This window comes from Lissotriton vulgaris, chromosome 4_1 (assembly GCF_964263255.1).
Source record: "Lissotriton vulgaris chromosome 4_1, aLisVul1.2, whole genome shotgun sequence".
NCBI classification, from domain to species: domain Eukaryota; kingdom Metazoa; phylum Chordata; class Amphibia; order Caudata; family Salamandridae; genus Lissotriton; species Lissotriton vulgaris.
Genome location: NC_141691.1, coordinates 1,066,525,507 through 1,066,540,041, shown reverse-complemented (window position 1 = coordinate 1,066,540,041; position 14,535 = coordinate 1,066,525,507). Strand labels below are relative to the sequence as shown.

Sequence of the window (14,535 nt, the reverse complement as noted above, 5' to 3'; positions counted from 1 at the left end):
AACTACTTTGTGTGCTCCTTGTGAAAGAGCGTAACCCAGTCAATGGATAGATAGAGGTAGAATTGTATTTTTAAAAAATGGTCTTGGTTAACTACAGATCTAATTAGTGATCTAATTCTTAAAGAAAGCCACAAATTGAACCCACAGTAGATATCCTTGCGTTAGTGCATGATAAAGTCTTTCATGAATTCACAAGAATTTACAAAGGTAGGCCAGGAAATCGCACTCCTAGTAAACATTAGTGAGCTGCCTTTTAGCATTAACAAATATGCAAGTATAGATTTTCTTATGTGAATATCTGTTGAGAATTTACAGGTTCACCGTCCGTCCAACCACTTTTTTCCCAACCCTGACAGAAGTTTTACTTTTCCATTGTCCGGAGTACATTTCCAACCTTTCTCAATTTGGGAAAAGATTAGAGAATATCTGGCGAAAACCTTGAAAACATGCAATTTAGTAGGTTTGCAAAGACTCAAAAGGGCATAACAACCCTGGATCATTGCTAAACGCTTCCTCCACCCCCACTTTGTAGATCTGCAGAAAGGTGGCAAAAGAAGGAAATTACTAGATTACAAACCCTACTATAGCATGAACCCTGGCATAATAAGAATGGCTAATATCAGAGCTTTTATTTAATGAATGAGCTGCCATAATTTGCAGCTGCACTACATGGCACCAAAGGGGCAAGTGGATTTTTTTACAAGACAAGTAGATTTGTGAGGCAACCTGTACCCTGATCAACTAGCTATCTAAATTCCACACCTCTGGCCTTTGTCATCAAATATGCAAATTGTCAAAATCTCAGAAAAGATCATCTCATTTGTAAATTAAGAATGTGTGTCGATCTGATCTGTGAGGTCCTCTTGTTACTATTCTTGCAGTGGCATAATAAACTTTTGTTTTAATCGGTAAATCATTTTTTGTATTATTCCTTTAACTATAGGTTTACAATTTACTAAATGTTTTTCTTCATTTTTACAGGGGGATAAAGACTTCCCTCCAGCTGCAGCTCAGGTGGCTCACCAAAAGCCCCACCCAAGTGTGGAAAAGCTTCCTCCTGCACACCAGGTCAATCAGCACATCCATCAACCCCGCAAGTGAAGACTCCATTGTGAAGGGCAGGGAAAGGGGAAACCATTGGCAATTGTTAAAATAGCAATGAAGTGGGAGAAAAGCGTATCTTGGGGCCACTGCCAATTCAGCCACCTAACTCCCTTTACCCTCTTCATTTTGTCTTGATGTTAACAAACCTTGCTGTCTGTGCTGTGTTTGATAGCATTCAGCTTGGGCCTCATATCAGTTGTAATTTTCTCCCATTTGTGTGCCTTTAACATTAGCAAATAGATCCTCCCTAAAAATTGCACTAAAATGTCCGATTATTTCCCTTGATTGTTCGGTTTAATTATCACATTTTTCTCTTTGCTTCAATGTACTCTAAACTGTAATGCTAACTATAGGCAAATCAGTGCACGTGAAAAGGCTAGTCGTAGTTCAGTGTCTTCTTTAATCATAGTTGTTCGCTTATTTGCAGTGTTAAAACCCTTTGGGCCTGCATAATAAAAAAATTAATCTTACCTTCTGTAAAGCATTCAGCCTTAAAATATGATTAGTACAATTTAAATAGTCATTCTGAAAAGTTAATTATACTTGTTATTGAATAAAAAAAACTATGCATTCTGTTTCCTGGCTAATAGGTTTATTAGCATAGCCCCAAAATGGCATGAATTGTTTTTATGTCTTTTTCAACAGTGTTTTTGTGTCTCATTTCTTATGGACCAAAACTAATAACAATTTATATGAATAATTTGGAGACTGATAGAAGCGAGAAACACAACTCGAGTTGAGCTATCAGTTAGGAATCTTCAATAAAATCTTCATTGTGTATTACTTATCTTTGATTCTCAGGGGTTTCATGCCAAAGAAGAAACACCAGAGAAAACAAGTTGCATAGAATTGTAGCCTGTGAGGATCACATGGCATTAATTTCAGAGATTTTAGATACAAGGTATTGTAATGTAATTTATGGAAACAACTTATCTAATTGTGTTGTGATGAAACTAAATAAAGAAAAAATTATATTGATGCTAAAATAAAGACGCTTCTGCGATGTTAAGTGGGATTCTGTATTTTTTGTGACAGATTAGTCTGGATTAATGTTCTTTTTCTTAAACTGAATGCACAAAGTTACCATCCTCATCATAAACTTTATTTCGGTCTGCGACCTCAAAAGTGCAAGTGCAACGATTCATCAAATCTCGAGAGAGCAGTAAACAATGAGGCCCACCGCAAAAGGTTAGTTGAAGGCATAGTGCTAAAAGATAAACCAGTTAAAACACAACTTTCTTAATTAGACAACGAATGAATATATAAAAGTTTAAAAGCGCAGTATAAGAAGCATTTAAAAATGTTGCATTGTCCAGAGTATTAATGTTGCAGTTTCAGGACAGATCTTCGAATTGTCCACATAATGCCTCTAAATGGCACCGAATACCAAAACGTTTACAAACAGGAGCTAGCCATTTGGCTCTTGGCCGTTGGTCCAGTAGGCAGACAAAAAATAATATGGCCCATCGATTCTAAGGCACCGGGACAGCCTGGGCAATATTGTAAATCACTGGGTGGTGAGCGCCAGGAGGCTGTAAGAATGTTCACCGGAAGTGAACCAAATTAAATTGCAATCAACCGCTTCCTATCCAGAGGGATCGTAATAACATCCAAGTAAGATTCTTATGAGGCAATCTGTTTGAACTCCGTAAACTCTGTGGTTAAATGGCCCAAGGACGAGAATGAGAGGGAGGACTGAGCCACCCAATGCTAATACTATTTTTTTAGGAGTTCCTTGGTGGGCAGCCAATCGCAATACTTAGAGGCCCAAGCCTCTAGGGTGATTGCACCGATGTACTATTTTGGGCTGACCAAAAGTTTTCTTAACTATTTAGCTCAAAAGAGTTGTATGGTGATGGAACCATTTATATTTCTTTTCATAGGAGACAAACTATTTAAATTTCGTTTACAGATAGTTTTTTGCCTGATGTGGTATAAAAGGAAGGTGCTGATTTAATAGTGTCTGAATTGCAAGTTCGTAGAGGTAATGACAGATGGTGATTCTGATAATAAGAAAAGACAATAACTAGCACAATAATTTACCTGTAAGCGTCCTGTAGAAATACATACTTTATACAAAGTGCCCGTGAAAACCGCACGTTAATGTCACAACCTCATGGTTTTAGTAGGCTATATCTGTTATAAAGCATTGTTTTGCCTTTATTTTTGGGATTCTATGGATGTTTAGTCATTGTCTTAACGTCCTTGGTTTCTTTTCAAATTGAGGAGCTTCAAGTGCCCCACAAACCCCCATCATGAGTGTATTTTTTCTTATTAAATGCAAAAAGAACAATTGATGGACAGAATGCAGAACAATTTCTCACCATGCCATTCCAGTTTGAACCCAGCCATATGCAAATCAGTGATGACTCTGCGTCCAATGGGAACAGTCCAGAACGAACTGTCCGGCCAGGTCCTCCCTGGACTAGAAATGAGCATTCTAGGACCGGTTTCAGGGTTTCACCCCTCATTAGACAGGATAGCTTGACTCCAGTTGCATGGAGTCCACGGGATCCACGTCTGGGCATACCCGTCGCACTCGGGGTGACAAATGCAAAAAGAACAGTTTATGGACAGATTGCAGAACAATGCAATACATTCACCCCAGTACAACCCAGCCATATGCAAATCAGTCTTGACCCTGCACCCAATGGGAACAGTCAAGCCCGATCTGCCAGGCCACGTTCTTCCTCGACTTTAAACAAGCATCCTAGGGCCAGTGTTGGAAATGGCCCTTTTTGCAGGGTTATCCCCAACTTTTTAGCTTCTTCCTCCTATTTTTTCCTGACCTGTGTTTGTTGGCTATAGGACTCAGGGCACTTTACCACTGCTGATCAGTGCTAAAGTGCATATGCTCTCTGTGTAAATTGTTATTGTGATTGGCTATCCATGATTGGCATATTTGATTTACCAGTAGGTCCCTAGTAAAGTGCACTGAGTGTGCCAGGGCTGGTAAATCAAATGCTACTAGTGTGCTTGCTATTCAGAAAAGGGGGTGGTGATGAACAGTGTCTGAATTAAGCAGACCACTCTTACCCAGTCCAAAGATCCGGGCTTGATCCATCACCGTCATTTAGCTCACTGCACCATCCCAGCTCAGAACCTGGCTATATGCAAATCAGTCTGTCCCTGGCCCAGTGCATCATGGGAACAGGGCAGACTAAACTACCAAGCCAATTCTTCACCAGAAAGGAGACAAGCTTCCGGGGACCGGTTTCTGGCATTTCAGCTGTCGTCGGCCCGGCTTGCTTGAATCCTGATGGTGCAGTGAGCAAGGGACTCATGTCTGAGTATACCCTGCCACACCTATAGTGGCCAAAACGATTCAGAAAAGGGGGTGGTGATGAACAGAGTGTCTGAATTAAGCAGACCACTCTTACCCAGTCCAAAGATCCGGGCTTGATCCATCACCGTTATTTAGTGTGCTTGCGGCACTGATTGTGCCACCCATATGAGTAGCCCTGAAAAGATGTCTCAGGCCTGCCACTGAGGTGCCTGCGTGCAGTTTAACTGCCATGTCGACTTGGCAAGTGCACCCACTTGCCAGGCCCTAATATTCCCTTTTATTACATATAGGGCACCCATATGATAGGCCTATTGTACCCCCCTGGCCAGGGTGCAGTGTGTGTGAAAGGTAGGACATGTACTGGTGTGTGTAACATGTCCTGATAATGAAATACTGCCAATTTTGTTTTTCACTATTGAAAGGCTATATTGCCACGTAGGACAGAATGGGAAATGCTTTGCAGCATTTTACAAGCATAAATGGTTTGGTATCCCTGAACTCAGGATATAATAACACATCTTTAGTAAAGATGGTTTTTAAATTGTGTGTTTAAAAATACCACTTTTAGAAAGTGGCTATTTTCTTGTTCAACCATCCTGTGCTCCTCTGCCTGTTTGTGGATCGACTGTTTGGCTTTGGAGTGATAGGGGCTGGAGAGGTGCAGTGGCTCCATGAGTCTGGAGGAGTCAGCACTAGGCTGAATAGGCCTGATCTGCATTTGGAATGGTGAGAGGAGTAGCACCTTTCCCTGAATAGGGCTGTGCCTGCCTTTCACAATGCTGGCCCCGCCCCCTGTGGTGTATATGGAGCCAAGGCTTACACTGACAATAGATGTTGTTGTGCACTTGCAGAATGCCCCCCAGAACTGGTTTGAACTGGGCTCAGAGCCCCTTGCACAAAGAGAACATAGATATTTTGGGGTATAAGTATCAGACCCAAAACCTCAGACTTAAGATAATTCCTGGAATTCAAGAGAGGCCTGAGAGATGTTTAACTCCTTCCATGCTCATGACGGAACGGGTCCGTCATGAGCGTCGGTTGGCCTGTGCTCATGACGGAACCGTTCCGTCATGGTTCCATAGGCCCAATGGAACGTTCAGCACAACGCAGGAATTCGCGCCGCGCTGAATGGGTTAAAGTACTACTTGTGTGGGTGGCACAATCAGTGCTGCAAGCCGGCTAGTAGCATTTAACTTGCAGACCCTGAGCACATGTAGTGCACTTTATTAGGGACTTGTAGATAAAAATGCCAATTGTGGATAAGTTAATCAAACTATGTTTCAGAGAGAAGCACCTGTACTTTAGAACTGGTTGGTAGTGGTAAAATGATCAGAGTCCTAAGGCCAACAAAAAGAAATCAGCAGAAAGCTGAGACAAAACGTTTGGGGAAGACAACCCTAAGGCTGTCCGGTCTAACATGCCACCTCCCAGCTGAAAGGGAGGGGAGCTACCCAACCTCTTTGGAGTTTATTATCACTAAGTCAGAAGAACCTGGAAACACCATGAACATTGTTGTGGTCTACACCAGGTCTGTGTTTTACTGTACATTCCATTCCTTGTAGGGAGATGGACCAACTCAACAGTTTTGGATTCTCAACCCTCATATGTATTAACCACCTGAGGGGCCTGTGGTCTGTATGAATCGGTAAGTGTGTCCCAAATAGGTATGATCTTGACATCTCCAGTGCCCAGACAACCGCAAAGGCTTCTCTTTCAATAGCACTCCACCTCTGTTCCCTGGGAAGTAACCTCCTAGAGATGAAAGCTACAGGTTGGTATAGGCCCTCATTACTTTTTCGTGATAAAACTGCTTCTATGCCATGTTCTGAGCCATCTCTTTTAACCTTGATTCCCCAGGAAATGTCAGGGGCCTTGAGCACACGGGCACTGTGCATATGGCTTGCTTTACGGAGTCAAACGTTTTTTGGTATGTCTGTCCAAATCACATTTTTGGGCTGCGTCTTGGAAGTCAGCTCTGTCAAAGGAACAACTAATGGTGCCGTATCCCTTGACAAACCTCATGTAGTACCCTTTGGGGCCTAAGAACCCTCCCACCTCAGTTCAAGTTTGGGGCGCTCCCAGACCATGATTGTCTCTATCTTGGCCTAAAGGGGCTGCACCTTACCTCTTCCCACCTGTTGTCCTAAGTAGACCTCTGCCCTATCTGGTACTTACTGGCCTTGATAGTCATGCCTCCCTTTTGCATGGCTTGAAACCCTTACTTCAGATGAAAAAGTTGGCCCTTTCAGCTGCTACTGAAGACAGCTATGTCCTCCAAGTAAGCTGCACTGAGGGCCTCCATACCAGCCAAAACCTGGTTCTCCAGCCCCTGGAAGGTCTCAGGGGCATTGTTTAATCTAGTGGTTTCGAAACTGTGGCTGTGCCCCCTATGAGCCTGTGACACATTCCCAGGGGGTCCGCAGGCAACAGTTTCAAAAGCACTACAAAGTTCCTTGTATAATCAGCGATTTTCAGGCAACAATAAAAGTGTCAAGATAACTCTGGTGATTCGTGCACCTGCTGGAGAGAGATGGGCGTTTCGTCCAGTAGTAGCTTCAACTCATTTAAGGTAGCACAGAGGGTTAATTGCCTGCCGCAAAGAACTTGTACCATGCATTTCAAAAACAGTATTTTTTGTGCATTACTCAGTGGGTTACTGCTTTTGTCACAGATTATGTTGTTACTGTACAGTTCATACATTACAATTGTAATCTAGAACAGTGAGCTATGAACTGCCATCAGAGAACTGCATGATACAAGTTAGTAAGTTATGTTTTCCCCCCAGTCTTTCTTTATCCTGGTGATGCTAAAAAGTTCTTTTGGGGGAGAAATACATTTTTATAATTAAAGTCAACGCTAACCACTGTTATGTTCTGAATCCTGAGTTTGAGCTTCTCCAGACCAAGCACTCTTTAAAAAAATGCCTACCGGTATCGATGATATGGATGAAAAGGCCTACCAGTATGGATGACTTGCAACTTAGTAGTCCCTTTTGCCTCATGTAACATTTTCTTTACAATGATTTATACAGGTATGATTCATTGTCTCTGTGTGATGTAAAGTGCTCTGACAACCTACAGTGGTATGAGAAGTGCTATAAAGCAAATTAAATAAATGTGACAACAGAGCTATGGAGAGCTAAGAGCGTTAGAGGGTTATAGTGAGGGAATCATTGAAGAGCTCCAACAAAGATTGTTGTATCCTAATGCACAGTAAGATCATCCTTTACTATGCTTTAAAAGTTAATACAATTCAAAATATAATGACAAATGTGTTGTAGAATGCAACATTTTTCCCTAATCTTCTTGGGGGAGATCCTCACAAATGCTCCTTTGTAGTGGTCAGGCTCACTCGCTGCACTTGGTTTGCACTGTACAGGGACTGGTCTGACATTTCGGTTTCCAGGCCAGCCCAGCAGGAGCCTCCTACTGCGAAATATATACAAACATTGAAAATGTAGTCCTCTGGATGCAGCATCAACCTTCCCATTAAAATGTTTAGGTTTTTGCAAATGTTTTAAATATAAAATAACAATCTTTAGTAAGTAGAGTCTTTGTTTGGTCTGGACTTGTTTGTGCATTTGTTTTGCAAATTACTGTTTTAATGTTTGAAATTTAAATATTAAAAATTGCTTGGGGGTCCTCAGGAGTCAAAGGTTTTGGAACCACTGCTTTAATCAAAAGGCCATAACTCTAAATTGGTAGTGGTAATCTCAAGTGGAGAAGGCTGACCTCTCCTTGGCTCCTACAGTTAGGGCAATCTGTCAGTACACTGTAGTAAGGTCAAAGATACTCAGGAGCTGGACATCCCCTAAACTGTCAATCAGCTCATCAGCCCTGGGAATGAGATGAACATCAATCTTGGTGACTGAATTTAGTCACATGTAATCTACACAGAACTTGAGTTCTGGTGTAGTGCCTAGTGGGGCATCTTTTGGTACCAGCACCACAGGGCTGGGCCAGGGGCTACAGAAGGATTCAATCACCCCCAAATCCAGCATCTTAGAAACCTCATTTTTTTATGCTGGCCCTCACTTTGCCAGACAATTTCCAAGTTTTATTCTAGACAGAGAGGCTGTCTCCTATGTCCACATCATGGGTACACGGGTGGGTAGTCCTAGGATTTAGGGAAAACAGAGAGGGGGACTGCCCCAGCAACGGGTGACTGTCCCTCTGCTGTTCTGAAGTCAGGGTAGGGGAGCGGCTCACAACTTCCACTGACTCATCCTCTTTGGAGCCTAAGATCAGGGAGAGGTTCACTCTCCTCTTCTTCCCTTCCATTTTTCACCAGCAACATGGTGATCTCAGACCTCTCAGAGTGTGGTTTGAGTCTGATAAATTGAAGAACCCCGTGAATTTCCAGGGGTTCTTGAGGTCCAACAGGTATTTGACTGCCCCTTTCCTTTCAGCAATCTAGTTAGGCCCCGCCAAACAGTCTTTGTGGGCCCTGGGCTCCACTGGTTCCATCACCCACAGTTTTTGCCCAAGCTGCAATTCCATTTGGTCATAACACTGTTTCATCACCTTCTGGGTAGCCTCTAAATTGTCAAAAGCTTGCTTCCTCAACTTGGCCATCTGGCTTCCGAGGGCCAGCATGTAGCTAACTACATCCCGGGGAGGTTCATGGTAGCTTGCGCACACCCTAACTTCACCAGGCTGAGAGGTCCCCTTCAAGGATGACCATACTGAAGCTCAAAAGGGCTAAATCCAACCCCTGTCTGTGGTACCTCTCTGTAAGCAAAGAGAAGGCATGGTAGGAGGACATCCCACTTACATTTCAGGGCCTCAGCAAATCCTTGATCATGCCTTTGAGGTTTTGTTGAATCTCTGCACCCCGCATCATTGGTTCGTGGACGGTAGGGGGAGTAAGATGGGAGACAGACAGAGGCCGGCCCTGGACTGATAAAGGATGGGACGTCATTTTAGCAGGTGCCAAAAATATACCAAGGAACTCTAAGTTCAAACTTACACAAACATATATCGTACAGAGGGCATAACTCTCGCCTGACATAAGTAGATATTTCCATACTGCAGCCTCTGCATGCCCATGCTGTCAACATCCTGACGCTGACCCACTTCATATGCTGTGGGCTAGCACATCCCTTCAACATTACTGGCAGGGGGTAGCCACAGTTCTAGCTTTATGCACGGACACATTGTTACCATTGTCATGGGAAGTCTGCATTCTAGGGCTTTATGCCAGGTCCAAAAATAAGGTGGTCACCTCGAGGTTCCGAGATTTAGGTCTAATCACGGCAAAACGCTTAATAACCAAGAAAAGGAAAAATGTAAATCCTCCGGAGACACTTAGTTGGAGGCGTTCACTCACAATATGGGCACAGGCAGCAAGCACGGCCTACACAGAGAGGAAATAGCGGGGCTCCGCAAATTTCCCGTTGCGCAAAGCTGGGATGCTTTACTCACTGCCTTACAGGCAGGCCATGCACCGGAAGCAAATAATTCCCAGACTGCTGACTCGAACTAAGCACACTAATTCCTCACTACTAGTTTAGCGTTGCAGGTGCGCTTCTCCACACATAGAACAGCACACTATTGCACCCCTAGACCATTGTAGTGGACTATCCACATCCCTTCTGTTTTCAGAAACAGAGGTCCTCTTTGCTAGTTGAATAATACGCCTCGTTATGCGCTCTGCTCCAATCCTCAATTAGATATAATGTTCAAGTGGCTAAACACCGATGATACAACTTTGTACCCATTGCTATTGTTTGCAATTGTACTGATGACAGCTATGTTTCTTTTTATATATCATAAGTTTCAGTTTAGCTTGTGTACTTTAGAAAATATATCTTATTGGTACTCTCCAGTGTCCACTACCTGCTTCCTATCGCCATGTCAAGCCTATCTTTCCCCTCGCAGTGAATTGATGAACAGGTCCGATAAGCAAGATACACGCGTACATGTATAACAATAAGATCCTGCCATAACAGTCCAGTTCGGCTGTGTTATACGTAAGTTGCAGACAGCGATGACTATAATTTGTACTACATGATGTAGCAAAAATGAGGGCAATGGCAGGCAGAAACCCCAGAACACATACTCGCAAGATGTAAGAATTTGTAATTGAGAATAGCACACTGATGTCATTTATACACTGTTGTACTGGGCAAAGCTTTTTAATATATGTGTTTTTACACTTATGTTCTAAACATCTGAATATTTTGGATAAAATTGTGATGATAGTCATGTTAAAAAATTGAAAACACCAATAAAGATATTTAAACAAAAAAATGAAGTTGGTGTCCTTATCAGACACCACTTTCTTGGGAAAACCCACTCTGGTAAAAAAAAAAAGTAAAAACATTGGAGCCTTAGCCACTAAAGATGCAGTTGCAGTCCTCAGCGCTATGGCCTTCAGGTATCTTATGGCATTGTCTAGCAGTACCAGGATTAACCTGTTGCCAGAGGCGGTCTGGGCATCCACAAGCCCTACAATTTCGATGCTCATCCTTTCGAATGGGATGCCAACAACAGGCAAGGGATTAAGAGGGCTTTCAACCTATACCTTGTCTTCCCACTGGCTTGGCAGGCCAAGCAAGTCCTACAGAATGTATCTGAGAAAATCTTAATCGGGGGCCAATAAAAGTGGTGGACAAACCTGGCAAAGGTCTTGTCCTGCCCCAGATGTCATGCCAGGGGTATCTCATGAGCCAGCTCCAGTAGGAAAACCCTGTAGCATTGGGGTAGGACTAGCTTCCCTTTTCCCCAAGCACAGGTGCCTTAGGCTCACTATACAGAAGGTTTCTCTCCCAGTAAATGCGGTGATTCCCTGAGGCATCACCTGCTGCTTGGGCTTCAGCCGGTTTTCTCATGCCCTCTAACTCTTGTCTGGGTTGCTGTTTTTCTGGTGACCAGATTGTTAATGAGCGCCTTCCCCCTGTATTTATTTTGGAGGCCTTGAGAGAATTCCTTCTTTTTCTCCCCCAGCCCCTCTTCTTCTGGTGGGAACCCTGACTACACTTTTGGAAGTTCTCCCCAGATGTCTTCTCAGACACTCTGCTGACCCAGATGTCCGCCTCCTCTGCAAGCTTCTTAGGGTCAGTCAGCTAGCTATAAACCTAGTGTTGGTGCAGCTCTGAAAAACAAATATCTAGCATGTGCTCCTTCAAAATCAAGATGAACAGCTCAGAATAGTCCTCTGCCTTGCTTCCCCTCACTGCATTGATAGCGTAATCAAGGATATCCACTCATGTTTATGGCGAGAGTTTGTGCCTGCCCCTGAACCTGTACCTATACATCTCAGGGATCAACCCAAATTAACTAACAAGTATGGGCCCCATGGGGGTGTACCTCTGTATGCTCCTGTATGTCATCCTGCCCAACAAAATTGGGTATCAAATCCTTTGGGATGTGAACTCTCCCTTTTCCAGGAGACACTGCAGATACCTTGCCACTGCTACTGCTGGACTCCACTTGTATGGCCCATCTTGAACTTACCTCTACTCCGCCACCATCAGTCACCTGATGCCAGACCTGGGATTTGAACCCTGGTTGCCCACTGGACCACACTGGTTTACATGTGTGTAGCCTATAAAATCTTCCCTATCTCATGGTCCTCTTTTTCATGTGCAATGGAAGCCACAATCACGGACACCAGTGCCTGTCTGTAGGTCATTCTGCAATGACCTACACTACCAAAGAGCTTTAGCACAATGGTATGTCTTGTGCCTCTGGTGGCACTGGCTTTCACAGGCCAAGGGTTCGAATCCTCCCAATGCTGTCAAAGTATCCTATTGTGGTAATTTTTCAAACAGGGCTTTTATTTTCATTTGCTAAGGTAATTTTCACTTGGAAAAACAGAGAAGAAAGTTGGCCACTCTTTTTGGCAAGTGTACCCCCAAATTACAAATCTTTTCCCTCATGACCTTCCATCAATCTGCCTTTTTCCTAAGTAGGTTCAATGGGACCAAATTCTTATCTTCCTTTACCAATGTATTCATTCTTTTTCCTTTAAATTTGGTGTATTGTAGAGCACAAATGTGGTCTTGGGAGGTAAAGTTAAGCATATGAATTCGAGGAAGGTGCTACATTGATAGTAAAATAAGTTGGATGGTGGTTATTTATCATTTTGGTGTTAGACAATCTCTCAAATCTGGGGTTTGGTGGTAGTGAGATTGGCTAAAATAAAGGTCCAGTATGAGCGCTGACTAATGAAATGATGAGTAAAGTTTGAGGTAGGTGAAACTCCCTTTATTGGGTGCAACAAGAAGCTAGACAGGTTGTTTTCTTCAAGAGGTAGAAAAGGGTTGAGTCAGGCCTTTGCTTCAGCAGGTCTGCATCATCATTGCAACTGCGAGAAGAGACCTGAGCCGGATTAACTCCGTGACCGACGCAGCTCTTGAAGCAGCTTTTGAAGCACCGCCGCCCCACTGCCAGTGAACACGATCTCCGCCGGACGTGTCTTGGCTACGGCGTTCTGATTATATATTCTCGATGGTACAAGGGACCCCCTGAATTCGTGGAATTACCATGAACAACGTCTGGGTTACATCATGATCTTTCCTTGCAATTGACCTCGAACCCACGTACAACCGGGTCCTGTCCATACCACGTTTGTGGTTACGTGTCCCCAACATTCCAGTCCTGATGAAGACCCCACAGCAAGATCATACTAATATCTGCGCGTACGAGGGTCGAAACGTCGACATCTGATTGCCTTTCACTGTCAACTCCACACCCCATTGGTTTCATTTATTGAACATTTGGAGTATGATTTGTCTAAAAATAATATACATGAACCTGTCGGTCCTGTTTTTGGTACAGAGTTTGTAACTGTGTGAAACAAGTTTCAATTGCTGATTTTACCGTCACTTACGAATCTTCTTTCTTTTCTTCACCAACTCCCATCACTATCACATTACCCTCCCCGCTTCTACCCTTTGGGGCACTGTAATTAACCATTGACTGATTATTGTGTAAATTATGCGTATTCAGTATATCATCCCATTGTGAATTAAACAATGTGGACTGAAGTTTTGTTGGTTTGATTCATTTTGATTTTCCTTGGTTAATGTCTCCTTATTACTGGGACCCCTTCACTTTATTCATGCCAGCTGCAGCAGGTGAAGGGATGGAGCATCACAGCACAGCATGGCGCTGGGCTGGGTTGGGTTGGTACTGGGGTTACACACACACACACACAGCCTTACTTCCTTTGGAAAACGCCCACGAACACCCAGGTTCTGTATAAAGGATGACTGTAGTCAATGTGGGACTTTGCTAAATGAGGGTGACCTCCCCAAGTGCAGCCTTCGACTTGCAAAATACTTAGCTTAAGATATGTAGGCTGCTTTTGAATTTTACTGAAGACCATATGTTGGTGGCGGTATTTTGTTGTAATCCGGCGACCATCTCAGAAGAAAGTAAGCAAGGAGGACATTATTTGCAAAGGACATCCCTTTTCTCAGTTCCATTATTATGCTGCAGTTGCCGTGTAGCATTACTAGAGGGCAGCAGGTTGAACATAAGAGCACATAGAGGCTCTTCTGCTTGCTGACATACCTCTTGTTCATGTTCGTCTTGCAGGGCCTACAGAGTGGAGGACTGCGATGTCTGAGTAAATGAGTAATGAGGAACGGCTGGCCTGTATATGTGGTGAAGGGGGAATGTTTGGAATGTCAATATCAAGGTGAAAGTGTCAAAAATACTTGTTTCAGGAGGGATTGAGTGAGTGTTTCACCTGTCTCTTTGAATGGGCATGTGAGAGAAGAACAGCAGCTCCCTAGCCCACAGGTGGGAGAGGAAGCACAGATGAATATTTCCCTCAAATAAAAACACTTACACCACCTCAAAGCTTACAAGTGCGATATTATGCTTTGCAGGTATAAGGATTTGCCATGCCTGGTACATAAATATGCATGGTTAGTGAGGTTTTCCCAGAATGTCAGTAGTGTACCCTTTAGGAGTATCCTTTGGCCCGAAATGTCTACCACTCATTTGGGGGTATGAGGCCAAGAAAACCTTAGTGAAGCTTGCTCCAGTCATATGCAGGATAGAAAAATACTGGGGGTAAAGTTACAGAGGGAGTCAGGCTGCACAACATTTGGTCACAGTTGGACAGAAATCTTTAATAGGGACTTTTGACCACCGTTCACTGTGGGACCAGAATCCCAATGCCTCTGTGCC

The 14,535-nt window shown here is 43.5% G+C and overlaps 1 protein-coding gene across 1 annotated transcript in view; it reads left to right on the top strand.

Annotated features, from left to right (window-relative positions):
• The window catches only part of DAP (death associated protein), a 241,648-nt gene extending 239,535 nt beyond the window's left edge, over positions 1–2,113 (top strand). The window contains exon 4 of the mRNA XM_086965296.1: positions 982–2,113. Within this exon, the coding sequence (XP_086821422.1) occupies positions 982–1,101 (120 nt within the window). The 3' untranslated portion in view covers positions 1,102–2,113. The remainder of the gene's footprint in view (positions 1–981) is intronic.
• The last annotated feature ends 12,422 nt before the right edge of the window (positions 2,114–14,535 follow it).